Source organism: Lepidochelys olivacea (assembly GCF_965140295.1).
Source record: "Lepidochelys olivacea isolate rLepOli2 genome assembly, chromosome: 11".
NCBI lineage: Eukaryota > Metazoa > Chordata > Testudines > Cheloniidae > Lepidochelys > Lepidochelys olivacea.
In genome coordinates, this window is record NC_140421.1 from 59844501 (window position 1) to 59856972 (window position 12472).

The 12472-nt window shown below is 41.3% G+C and overlaps 1 protein-coding gene across 5 annotated transcripts in view; it reads right to left on the minus strand.

Moving 5' to 3' along the window:
* TRAK2 (trafficking kinesin protein 2) overlaps positions 1-12472 on the minus strand; it is a 72856-nt gene that overhangs the window by 38973 nt on the left and 21411 nt on the right. For 3 of the 5 annotated variants that reach the window (XM_084643671.1, XM_084643669.1, XM_084643670.1), the window contains 2 exons: positions 7278-7608; positions 4922-5116 (listed from right to left, as the gene is read on the minus strand). In XM_084643671.1, coding sequence (XP_084499797.1) covers positions 4922-5116; positions 7278-7314 — 232 coding nt within the window. In that variant the 5' untranslated portion in view covers positions 7315-7608. Of the gene's footprint in view, positions 1-4921; positions 5117-5488; positions 5663-7277; positions 7609-12472 lie in introns of all 5 variants that reach the window. The other 2 variants (XM_084643673.1, XM_084643672.1) reach the window with 2 other exon arrangements.

Here is a 12472-nt window from a genome sequence, read left to right on the forward strand (position 1 = left end):
CACATCTGGGTCTGGAAATTGTATGGCGGGCCATGAATGCTCACAAAATCGGGGTTAGGGTGCAGGTGGGGGTGAGGGCTCTGGCTGGGGATGAGAGGTTTGGGTTGTAAGAGGGTGCTCCAGACTGGGACCGAGGGGTTCGGAGTGTGGGAGGGGGCTGGGGAAGGAGATCGGGGCACGGGAGGAGCTCAGGGGTGCAGGCTCCAGGCGGCACTTAACTCAAGCAGCTCCCAGAAGCAGACACTTGTCTCCCCTCCGGCTCCTAGGTGGAGCCGCAGCCAGGCAGCTCTGCACATGGACCCGTCCGCAGGTGCCGCCCATGCAGCTCCCATTGGCTGCAGTTCCTGGCCAATGGGAGCTGCAGGGGCGACACTTGGGGCGGGGGCAGCGTGCAGAACCCCCTGGCTGCTCCTATGGGTAGGAGCAGTAGGGGGATGTGACGCTGCTTCCGGGAGGTGTGCAGAGCTGCGGCATGTGCGCATGGAGCAGCTCCTGACCCCACTCCCTGGCTGGAGCACGGGAGCAGGGCAAGCCCCAGACCCCACTCCCCAGAGGGAGCTCGAGGCCAGATTAAATCGGCTGGTGGACCGGATGTGGCCCGTGGGCCATATTTTGCCCACCCTTGCTCTAATGTTTTAGATTGTTTTGTTTTTGAATGCAGTTATTTTTTGTACATAATTCTACATTTGTAAGTTCAACTTTCATGATAAAGAGATTGCACTACAGTACTTGTATTAGGTGAATTGAAAAATACTATTTCTTTTGTTTTTTACAGTGAAAATATTTGTAATCAAAATAAATATAAATTGAGCACTGTACACTTTGTATTCTGTGTTGTAATTGAAATCAATGTATTTGAAAATGTAGAAAATATCCAAAATATTTAATAAATGGTATTCTATTATTGTTTACTCGTGCGATTAATCACGATTAATTTTACAGCCTTAATGAGAACATAACCAATTGATAGTCACTGAATTTGTCTGCCTTTCCAGCATGTGAAATGATCAATGCTGATCGGATTCTTACTGCAGTTAAAAAATATTTGCCATTTGCAGGGAATCTTTTACAACAAAGAATCCCAAAGCACTTCACATGTGAGTCCAGTCCTGCAAGATACTAAGCACCCTTACTTCTGAACAACAAAGAGGAAAAGAGGTTGTTCAGTATCTCATATCATCAGGCCCTACACAAACAAAGCAGCAGTGAAATGCAGCCACCTCTGAGGTGGAGGGTGGCAATGAACTGGCATTCAATAAACTACTACACAGCATGCTAAGAATGGACATTTTTGCAGAAGGCATTGGGGCACACCCTTACTCTTACAAAAATGGCCACAGGATCATTAAGGTTCACATAGAGTAGATAGCAACTTTGTTTTCATTTGAAAGACTTTAACCCCTGGAACTCCCTGGTAGCCAGTTTTTCTATTTCAGAGGTGTAAAGCTCCAGGACAACGCTGTGATTTACACCTGTGGGTCTAGGGAGTCTATGCCTACCTACACTGCTTAGACACTGTTACCCTGCAGAAGAAATATCAGTTTTTTCAACTCTAGCTGAGGTGGAGGGGAAATGATACACAGCAGTATAACTTTACCCAAAGCATGAACTATCATTCTCATGGCTTCAGCATTTTGGAATCTCATTAAGAATATTTCAGGTTAATACCTTCATGAACTGACTGCTGAGGATTTGTGACTTGAAAGATTCAATAAAACCTCAGTTTCTCTCTCTATAATAACCTCGAGTTATGGGGTAGCAGCCACAATCAACAGTGAATTTAATTTTTATGTTCCAACTACTTTGCTGCTTACTTGAAAGCCTATCAAGTCTAAATGTATAAAGTGCTTCCATTTCAGTTCATCTAGTAATTTATTTGTAAAAGATGGTATTATGATATCAAACCTTGACTTTTAAATGTTCTCAATTAAGGTTATATTGTTAAAGCTAAGAATGCACTCAACTGAAGTTAGTTTTCAGGTGCAAGCCTCTAGGTAGATTAGAGACAATTTAACTTAGTAGAGGACACTTTGAATGATAGAACCAAACTTTATTTAAGGGAAAAATGATTAATTAAGCAAAACAGGCATACAATTAACCATTTACACTGATGCAACAATTATACTCACATTCAAAGATGGAATGGTACATCATTGGGTGATCAGACCATTGACAACAGAATGAAGTATAGCCTTATAATCCTGTAACCTAACGGTACCTTTTGGTGTTAATTTGCACTCTCCACAATTTAGCAAGGCTACTCCCGTTATATTCCATTTTAATACTAATTAACACTAAACCTAACTATTATAATACCTATATTTAGTGCACTACCAAATTCACAGTCCATTTTGGTCAATTTCACAGTCTGAGGATTTTTAAAATAATAAATTTCATGATTTCAGCTATTAAAATCTGAAATTTTATGGTGTTGTAATTGTAAGGGTCTTGACCCACAAAGGATTTGTGTGGGTGGTGAGGTGTTGCCAGGTTATTGTAGGGGGGTTGTGGTACTGCTACCTTTACTTCTGTGCTGCTGCTGGCGGCAGCACTGCCCTCAGTGCTGGGTGCCCAAACAACAGCCGCCACTCTCAGGCCTCCCAACTCTGAAGGCAGTGCAGAAGTAAGGGTAGCAATATCGTGACACCCCCCTAAAATAACCTTGTGACCCCCCCCCGCAACTCCCTTTTGGGTCGGGACCCCCGTTTGAGATACGCTGGTCTTCCCCCGTGAAATCTGTATAGTATAGGGTAAAAGCACATAAAAGACCAGATTTCATGGGGGGAGACCAGATTTCACGGTCCTTGATGTGTTTTTCATGGTCGTGAATTTGAGAAGGCCCTAACAATACTCTAATTTCCACCACCTTTTCATTGGCTCTTTACATTACACATAATTTAAATTAACATCTGCACCAATATCCTTCCATGCTATCAGTACAGATAGCATTTTAATAAAATATTCAAAATTCTCTAAACGCTCATTAAAAACTCTGCTAGAACCAGTTATAATCAGAAACACAGCCACAATGTAAGCCTGGGTCGTTTCCTTGCTAAATTAAATTTTCCTATCTTACTGTCTCCAACTTATCGCTAACTTTTACTTAAACTAACAAACTCAGTTTCCCATACTCCTCTATATAGTACATAGCCTAACTTAACCAAAACCTAATTTCTACTTATTTCTCAACCTAACACATCCTATAGGATACAAATGTTTTATGTAATAAAAGTTCTCTAAAAACGTTTTTCCTGACAGTGAACATGACAATATATTTATACGGTGAACATTAAAGTATACATTAATTTAAAAAGGACACAACACCAAGATGATTTAGGCTAAAAATTAGCTTTGGTAAGAACAAGGTTTTACCAGACTAAAGCAGAAATATTATAACTATACTTTTGTTTCGAATTTCAATGGAAACAGTGATGTGGATTTAAATGTCGCCTTATAGTGATTGCAATCCAAAATATCTCAGGTCAGAGCTATTACACAAGAATCAAAGTCAAACTGCCTACATACAAAAGTAAAACTGACTAATCTGTTTTCATTAGCCAATCTGACAGAAATGCTCAGAGCAATACCAAGCATTAGTGTTTTTGGGCTTTTTAATAAAATTAGGTTTCCCTAATCTTAAAATGTTAATGATCACAGGTAAAGATTTTTTTAAATATGAGTTTTAATTTGACAGCATCTCTTTAGTTATATTGGCTGATCCAATTGCTTTATAACAATAACAGTTCACTTTTTTTTTAAAAAAGTAAAACTTCTTTATTAAGAAAAGGTGGGTTTTAGGTTGTTCTTATCTCGTCTCTTCACATTTGTGTTTACATAGTGTGACAGGTCGGGCCAGATGGCTATAGGAGAGTAATAGAAGGCAGATATATTAGCCCCAGGTTAAGTAGGTCCCTTTTCCCTGGGTAAGGTAACAGGGTAGGTTCCAGAACAATCAGGAACCTTCTGGAAACAATTAAGACAGACAGGTTGATTAGAACACCTGCAGCCAATCAAGAAGCTGATAGAATCAATTAAGGCAGGCTAATCAGGGCACCTGGGTTTAAAAAGGAGCTCTCTTCAGTTTTTGGTGCGCGTGTGAGGAGCTGGGAGCAAGAGGCACTAGGAGCTGAGAGTGAGAACATGTACTGTTGGAGGACTGAGGATGACAAGCATTATCAGACACCAGGAGGACGGTCCTATGGTGAGGATAAAGAAGGTGTTGGGAGGAGGCCATGGGGAAGCAGCCCAGGGAGTTGTAGCTGTCGCATTCCAGGAGGCACTCTAGACAGCTGCATTCCACAGGGCCCAGGGCTGGGACCCGGAGTAGAGGGTGGGCCTGGGTTCCCCCCAAACCTCCCAACTCCTGGTCCGACACAGGAGGAGTTGACCTGGACTGTGGGTTCATGAAAATGGCCAAACTGAGGGCTGCCGTGAATCTCCGAGATGAGCAAGTCCACCAATAAGCGCAAGACCCACCAAGGTAGAGGAGGAACTTTGTCACAATAGCCATATATTTTAAAACAAAAATGATTAGAAAACAAGTTATAACTGGGACAAATTATGCATGACACTGAGCAATATCTGGTATATTCCAGGTTTCCAGTCATCATACGTAGGGAACCACATGCACTAACACTGTTTCTGCTCCCAATTTCTCCATGAAGCCCAAAGGACTTCAACTGCAATAAAACAGGACTATACCTATGACCCACAGAGCATTACAGCAAGACCCTTTACTGCTTGCGCACAGACTCTAGCTGCTTGGAACAGTAAATTAGAAACATTTCCCGGTGAACAGAGCTTTTTGCTTTGCCTGTGTTCACAATGCTTTGAATCTTTCAGTAATAGAGTACTTTTTAGTCACTTTAATGACTTCATTTCACATGATGCAAAGATCTCCATGATGACCAGAAATACTCACTCATATAACGGAAGGTCTCCTCAGCAAGGACAGGAGAGATGGTTTGGGGGACATGGCTATAGCAGGATGGGGCCTGGAGCCCGTCTTGGTTGTCATACGGATACAGAGTGTCCACTCGTAGCTTATACTGTGGTAGCTGTTCTTCCAACATGTTCACCAATTCTACTTCAGGAAAGTCCTCACTGGAGCAGCCATCTGAAGATGAACATGTGCCATGAAACCAAAGCACGCACATTACTATTAAATCTGCTATTTTAAAAACCCACGGGTTTGAAAAGAATTGTTCTACATAGGAGGGATTACACAAGGATATTTCACTTTGACCAGCAAATGAATTTGCACTAGTAGTGTGATTTTTTTAATATTAGTATTTGCAAAATCCTTATTCTCCTTAATTGATCCCTTTACTTCTAGTGAATCTAGCAGACTCTCTCATTCTCATAGGCTTCCTGGCTCTGACACACTGAAGTGTTATTATTTGTTTTTAAGTCTCGCTACTAGCTCTCAAAGGCCATCACAGCTCTCTTAACTTCCAGGTTACATTTTACTTGCTTTAGGCTGTACTACCTTCTGTAGGCTTTACTCTGCTTGCATTTCACGTTTCTGAAGGAAATCGGTTTGTCTTGAATATCCTCTTGCACCTTTCAATTCAACCACACTTTTTTCTTGCCTTTTGGTTTCTCTCTCAGTTTAGTGACGCACATCCCTTCTGTGACACCCTAATGGTAGAATACATTTCATCTATTAAAAAAAAAAAAAAGGCTAAGTTTTTGAACCATGAAAAATGTTATGGATTGGAGTGAACACGTGGAGTGACTCCTCCTCACCCCCCAAAATGGAGGGCAGTTTCTAATTCTACCGTTGTATTCTACCAATAGCAAAATGAAAGGAAAACACCTAGTAGTATATTACATTTAGATACGATCATTTAAAGCACTAGTACACCTAGTTCAGAGTGCCAGATGTATTTCAGCCTGAGTGCCAAATGTATTACAAAAGGGACACAATCAACACATAGGGACAGATTGTCTGGTCCCTTTGCACTGTTCAAGAGGGGGAAATGCCAGAAGCCTGCTGAGGATTCTCCCTGCCCAGGAGAGCAGGTGTCAGCTTAATTGGGTCTGACCTCTGGGCAGGGAGAATCCTCAGCAGACTTTTAGCATTTCCCCTCTCTGTCTATCTCTAACTGGTGTAAGGTCCTTTGGGGACCATACCCAGCTAATGCAGAGAATCAAGGAGCTGTAACTGGTTGCTGTTTTTTAGTTTTTCTTTTTCAACTCTCCCGGGTTGTCCTGTGTGGGGGAGGGCAGCCATCTTTTGCCAGGCACTAGCTTGAACTGAGGCACAGCCAATCAAGTTCCTGTCCTGCTCCTCCTAGGGTTCTCACAGCCCAGCAGGGAAGCAGGCAATGGAGCAGCTTTTGCTACACTCTCCTCCCATCCCTCCAAGCAGCAGGTGGCCAGCAGCAGCAGGCAAGAGACAACAGCAGCTCAGAGTACTCCCAGGTCTTAACAGGACTTCTCCTGGAGTTACAGTGGAGGCACTGGGAGGCAGTGCCCCTGAACTCCCTCCTCCATGGTGGCAGGCCTGATTCAAACGTGTCAGTTTATAAGTCACAGGGCATACATAACTGAGGGTACACATTTTCAATTCATAATCAAATACAAGTTTTCTTCTCAGGGACAGTCTGCCTTAAGGGCCACATATTGGACACCCCTCCACAGGCTGTCCACTGAAGGGCTGTATTTATACCCCATCGTGCATTTTTTATAAACCTCAAAGTTATATCATGAACTCTGGCATTTTTGAGGCACAAGCTCCTTTGGGTTACACATATGAAAAAAAGGCACAGAATTCGGGGGAGTCTGAATAAGTTACAGCAAAGAGATCCAAGAGGAAGGAAGGAACTTGGCTTCAATTCTCCACTCACCATGAATGGGAAGGGAGAGGCAGCAGTGGCCTGGATTATGGTCAGGCTTTTTACCTGAAAATATAAAGTATTTTTACAGCTTCAACTATCACATTTGAAGCCACATCTTTCTTTTTCTGTCAATTCCCACCACTCCTTTAAAAATCACTTGGGGTCTCCAACACTCATTCATTCCATCCCTGATAAGAACAAACATTTATCTACTGGAGAAAAGTTTTATGTGGTGAGAAAAATATAATAATGGATGGTTTGGAGGGGTGGGGAATGAATTAATTTAGTTTATGAAGGCTCTACTATTCTTGTTCATGTGCACCACTGGATAAGCGCTGCACACAATTTGAAGCTGAGATCAGGGTCTTCAGGCTAGCTGCACTGAAAATACTCCATGAATTTGTGGTTCAGACTCGAGCTGCCCTTCCAACTTACCAGTGATGCTCTCCGGATCGCCGTGGTCGATATTCATGAGGGTTTCTTCACTCTTCAGTTATTTAGGAATGGCATTCTGTGTTCAGGTTGTGCATGGTCCCTTTCTTGCTTTGGTTGAAGGATGACTTTGGTTTGAAGTGAGAGCCATCAAGCTACCTGGGCATTAATTACTCTGATTTTCTTAACTCACTTCTACAGGCTGGGTTATATTCTTGGTCTCCTATTGCCTCGTCTGACACTTGATATTTCATCTGAGGTACAGATCACTAAAATTTTTATATGATATACTGTGCAAGCTTCATGTGATGGTTTCTCTTAGATCAGCCATCATCTAGAAATCAAAGACATGGAATATGTTGGATTGTGATTTATATATTACATGCAAAGAGCAGCATGAAATGAAACAAAACCAAACCAAAATTCTCTACAAAAATAGTAAATCTCAGTTTTAGTAACTCACAATTCTCATCTATTGCTGTCTACTCATTCCCCTTCCACCAATACAATATTTAATGCATGACAGGGTTGTTCACTGCTGTAGGACAGTCTCCTTTGCCCTAAACCATGGCTGCTTCAGCTAAGTAGATTTCCTGCAGCCTCATAGACAAAGGGGTTTAAATTATTTTTCAAGTACAGTAATGGTTTCTAACGGGCAGGACTTAGTCATCTCGTTAGAGAAATCAATACAACACTAACAAACACAAAGCTGTATGACTCTGCTCTCTAGTAAAATTATTTTAAAGGGAAAAAAATCAAGTGTGTGCCTAACAGGAAAATCACATAATGGTTTACCATAAAAATCTCACACAACTGGTTGTGCCTGCTCAGCAGCCCAGGACTAAAATAGAAGTGATGTTAGTTTAAGATTGAGGTGAAATGCTAGAACAGTTTAAGGAAGCCAAGCTTTTGCTGTCCTCTAGCCAGGACTGCTAATTTAACATGCAAAATTACAAAAATAGTGATAGATGATAGAGTCTAACTCAAAAAGCGGGGGATAAAAAGGTCTCTGCATCTAAGATCTTTTGCTAACTTCAGCAATCTGAAATTTTATTGAAGTTGTAGATAAGTTTCAAGAATGAGGAAATCTAAAAAGCAAAAAGAAAAGGAGTACTTGTGGCACCTTATAACAAATAAATAAATTTGTTAGTCTCTAAGGTGCCACAAGTACTCCTTTTCTTTTTGCAAATACAGACTAACACAGCTGCTACTCTGAAACCTAAAAAGCAAAGTCTCCCATTTTCTACCACAGATTTGACTTGTTGTCACAGTATCATCTCCTTTGGCAGGATCAGAACAGACAATGCAGAAACTTCCTAAAGGGAGTATGCCATTTCCTCCATCTGTAGAATTTGGCTGCGGACCAAGAAAGGACCTTCATCCATTGAGGTTGATTCAGACTTGTCAGCTTATGCTCTAATAAATTTGTTAGTCTCTAAGATGCCACAAGTACTCCTGTTTTTTTGCTGATACATGCCTTGTGATCTCTCCTGTTTTTAGGAAAAGAGACACAGGTATTAGCTGCTTTAAAATATAATAAATAATAATAATAATATAATCGCAGTTATTATCTATTACTGCAGATATTTACTTAATAAAATCATCATCAGTTAATTTTCTAGGTAGATTTCAGAAGTGCCTATCACTTTTCAGTATTTCCATAGCTGGGATTAGTGCTGGTGTCTTATTTCATGGAGGCTGTCATTTAAATAGGTTGCAGAAGGAAGCCTAGTATCATATATAAAATACGATCTATAGAACATTCTGCAATACCAGGAGATGGACTAGACCAGTGGTTCTCAAACTGTGGGTCCGGACCCCAAAGTGGATTGTGACCCCATTTTAATGGGTCTCCAGGGCTGACTTAGACTTGCTGGGGCCCAGGGCCAAAGCCTGAGCTCCACTACCCAAGGCCAAAGCCCAAGCCCAAGAGCTTCTGCCCTAGGTGGTGGGGCTCGAGTTACAGGCCCCCTGCCTGGGGCTGAAGTCCTTGGGCTTAGTCTTTGGCCCCCCATCCAGGCCACTGGAGCTCAGGCTTTGGCTTTGACCCCCGCCCACACCTGGGGCGGCAGAGCTTAGGGTGGACTCAGGCTTCAGTCCCCCCTCCTGGGGTCGTGTCATAATTTTTGTTGTCAGAAGGGGGTTGCAGTGCAATTAAGTTTGAGAACCCCTGGACTAGACGATATCCATAATAGGTCTTTTGCAGCACTGATTTGATTGCTTAGCGAGCTGACTGCATTAAGGGTGCGAGACTTTAAAATGTTTTGAAAAGGTATATTTTTAAAAACATGGCTGTTACATTAACTCAACAGAAATGCCACTTAAAAACCACTGAAAGTCTCAGATTTCCTGTGTACTCAACTCATGAGGCAATTCCTTCATTTATTTCACATTAGACCATCAAGATGGCCATTTCTGAAGGACGACCCACCACTCTCACAAATCTTGGGAGACAGGCCAGTCCTTGCCTACAGACAGCCCCCCAACCTGAAGCAAATACTCACCAGCAACCACATACCACACAACAGAACCACTAACCCAGGAACCTATCCTTGCAACAAAGCCTGTTGCCAACTGTGCCCACATATCTATTCAGGGGACATCATCATAGGGCCTAATCACATCAGCCACACTATCAGAGGCTCATTCACCTGCACATCTACCAATGTGATATATGCCATCATGTGCCAGCAATGCCCCTCTGCCATGTACATTGGTCAAACTGGACAGTCTCTACATAAAAGAATAAATGGACACAAATCAGATGTCAAGAATTATAACATTCATAAACCAGTCGGAGAACACTTCAATCTCTCTGGTCACTCGATTTCAGACCTAAAGGTCGCAATATGACAACAAAAAACTACAAAAACAGACTCCAACGAGAGACTGCTGAATTGGAATTAATTTGCAAACTGGATACAATTAACTTAGGCTTGAATAGAGACTGGGAGTGGATGTGTCATTACACAAAGTAAAACTATTTCCCCATGTTTATCCCCCCCCCACCCCCACTGCTCCTCGGAAGTTCCTATTAACTGCTGGAAATGGCCCACCTTGATTATCACTACAAAAGGTTTTCTCCCCCCGCTCTCCTGCTGGTAATAGCTCATCTTAAGTGATCACTCTCCTTACAGTGTGTATGATAACACCCATTTTTTCATGTTCTGTGTGTATATAAATCTCCTCACTGTATTTTCCATTGAATGCATCCGATGAAGTGAGCTGTAGCTCACGAAAGCTTATGCTCAAATAAATTGGTTAGTCTCTAAGGTGCCACTAGTACTCCTTTTCTTTTTGCGAATACAGACTAACACGGCTGCTACTCTGAAACATTTCTTGCCTGATTGCTAACTTTTTAAATTACATTTGAGACTAAACTTTTGACCTATTTGCATTATAAATAGATGTATTTTATATTACAATCAGTTTTGCTTGAGGCATCTTTTTGCTCTACTGTATAATAGCAATTGATAGCTGTTATGGTCTCTAGAGTACAGCTTTTTTAAGAGACCTCGACTCTTAGCTCATTTGCAAAGTGATATCCCAAGGCTTGCTCGATTCCTGCAGTTTGATCCTCCTTACTTTACTTGCTTCCATAAATCATCATCATGAATTCTGTTGGCCCGTCCCATCTCAAAAAAAGGATATTGGAACTGGAAAAGGTTCAAAAAGGGGGAAAAAAATGATTCAGGGTATGGAACAGCTTCTGTATGAGGAGAGATTAATAAGATTGGAACTTTTCAGTTTGGTAAAGAGATGACTAAGCGGGGGGGAAGAACATGATTGAGGTCTATAAAATCATGACTGGTGTGGAGAAAGGAAATAAGGAAGTGTGTTTTACTTCTCATAACACAAAAATTAGGAGTCACCAAATGAAATTATCGACAGCAGGTTTAACACAAATAAAAGGAAGTACTTCTTCACACAACCCACAGTCAACCTGTGGAACTCTTTTCCAGAGGATGTTGTGAACTGAGAATAGGCTCAACACTGCTAGAAGTGTCACCTGCATGTTCAGTACCACAAAAAGCCAAGCTGAACTCCTACAATATGTATAACCTACTTGAAGAGACTAAGATAAAATGTTTTTTTCACTAACTGAGCAACATTATTCATCAAATGCTTCAAAACGGTCCACTACATTTTCTCTGCTGCATGAAGTTTGGCCTTTTTGATTTAAAACAAACACACCAACTTCAAACTCGCCATGGATCCTAACTCAGCTATTAGCCTGAAATACCCAAATATACAGATTTTGCAGCAAGTAGTTTACCTGCCCCTAAAAAATTCCCCAAACTTTGACCAGATCTTGTAACATTCACTTATGAGTAGTCTCATTCAACTCATTGGCACTACTCACATCACCAAGGTCTGCAAGACTGGGCCTTATGTGTAGTTGTCAGCAGAGTGATCCTGCTCTAAGAGAAACTGCCAACACATCTCCCTTTGGCCCCAACTATCAACTCCCAAGCAGTGCTCATAGGTTCAAGATAATTAATAGAGACCTAAACACCGTTAGAGTTAATTTGTTCTTGCCATGAATTACTTTGTGTCCAATTAAAAGTCTGTATTTTGACTTTGAAACAAAATTATAGTAGGCTGAACACATATTGGTTACTACAACAATTTGTGACACTTTTCAAAAAGCACTGATTTTTAGCAGAAAATTATTGATAGCTCTTTCAAAACTGCTGCCACGGTTAAAGCAGTGACTTCAGCTTTGGATAACAAAGCATTAACTACCTTGGCTTGTCACATGCAAGTTTATTGGAACATTAGGGGCCTGCTTTGCTCCTATTGGGTAAAGGTGCCTGGGGTGAAACAGGGAGCAAACTTATTTATTTAAGCTTGCACCTGATGCTAATCAGAACTGCTTTAACGAGAAGAGGGAGTTGCTGGAGAGAACTGTCCAAGTTGTTATGAGTGTGGCTTCTGCTCTCCAGCTTCTTGGAATGTACTTGTATGTTTAATAAAAAAATAAAACATTTGTTGAAGGTAAATTGCAAAGAAAGGGAAGGGAGAAGGGATTTGTGCCCATTTATGGCTTCTTTATTATTTAAGCCAGCCTGAAAGATTTTCCCCTCACAAGATTTTCCATTTTAGGACTATCAAGTTGTCTTCCCTGTGTAGGAGTTCTTTTGAATGACTCAGATGTGTAGTATCAAATCTTAAATAAAAGGGTGTTTTGAATCCTT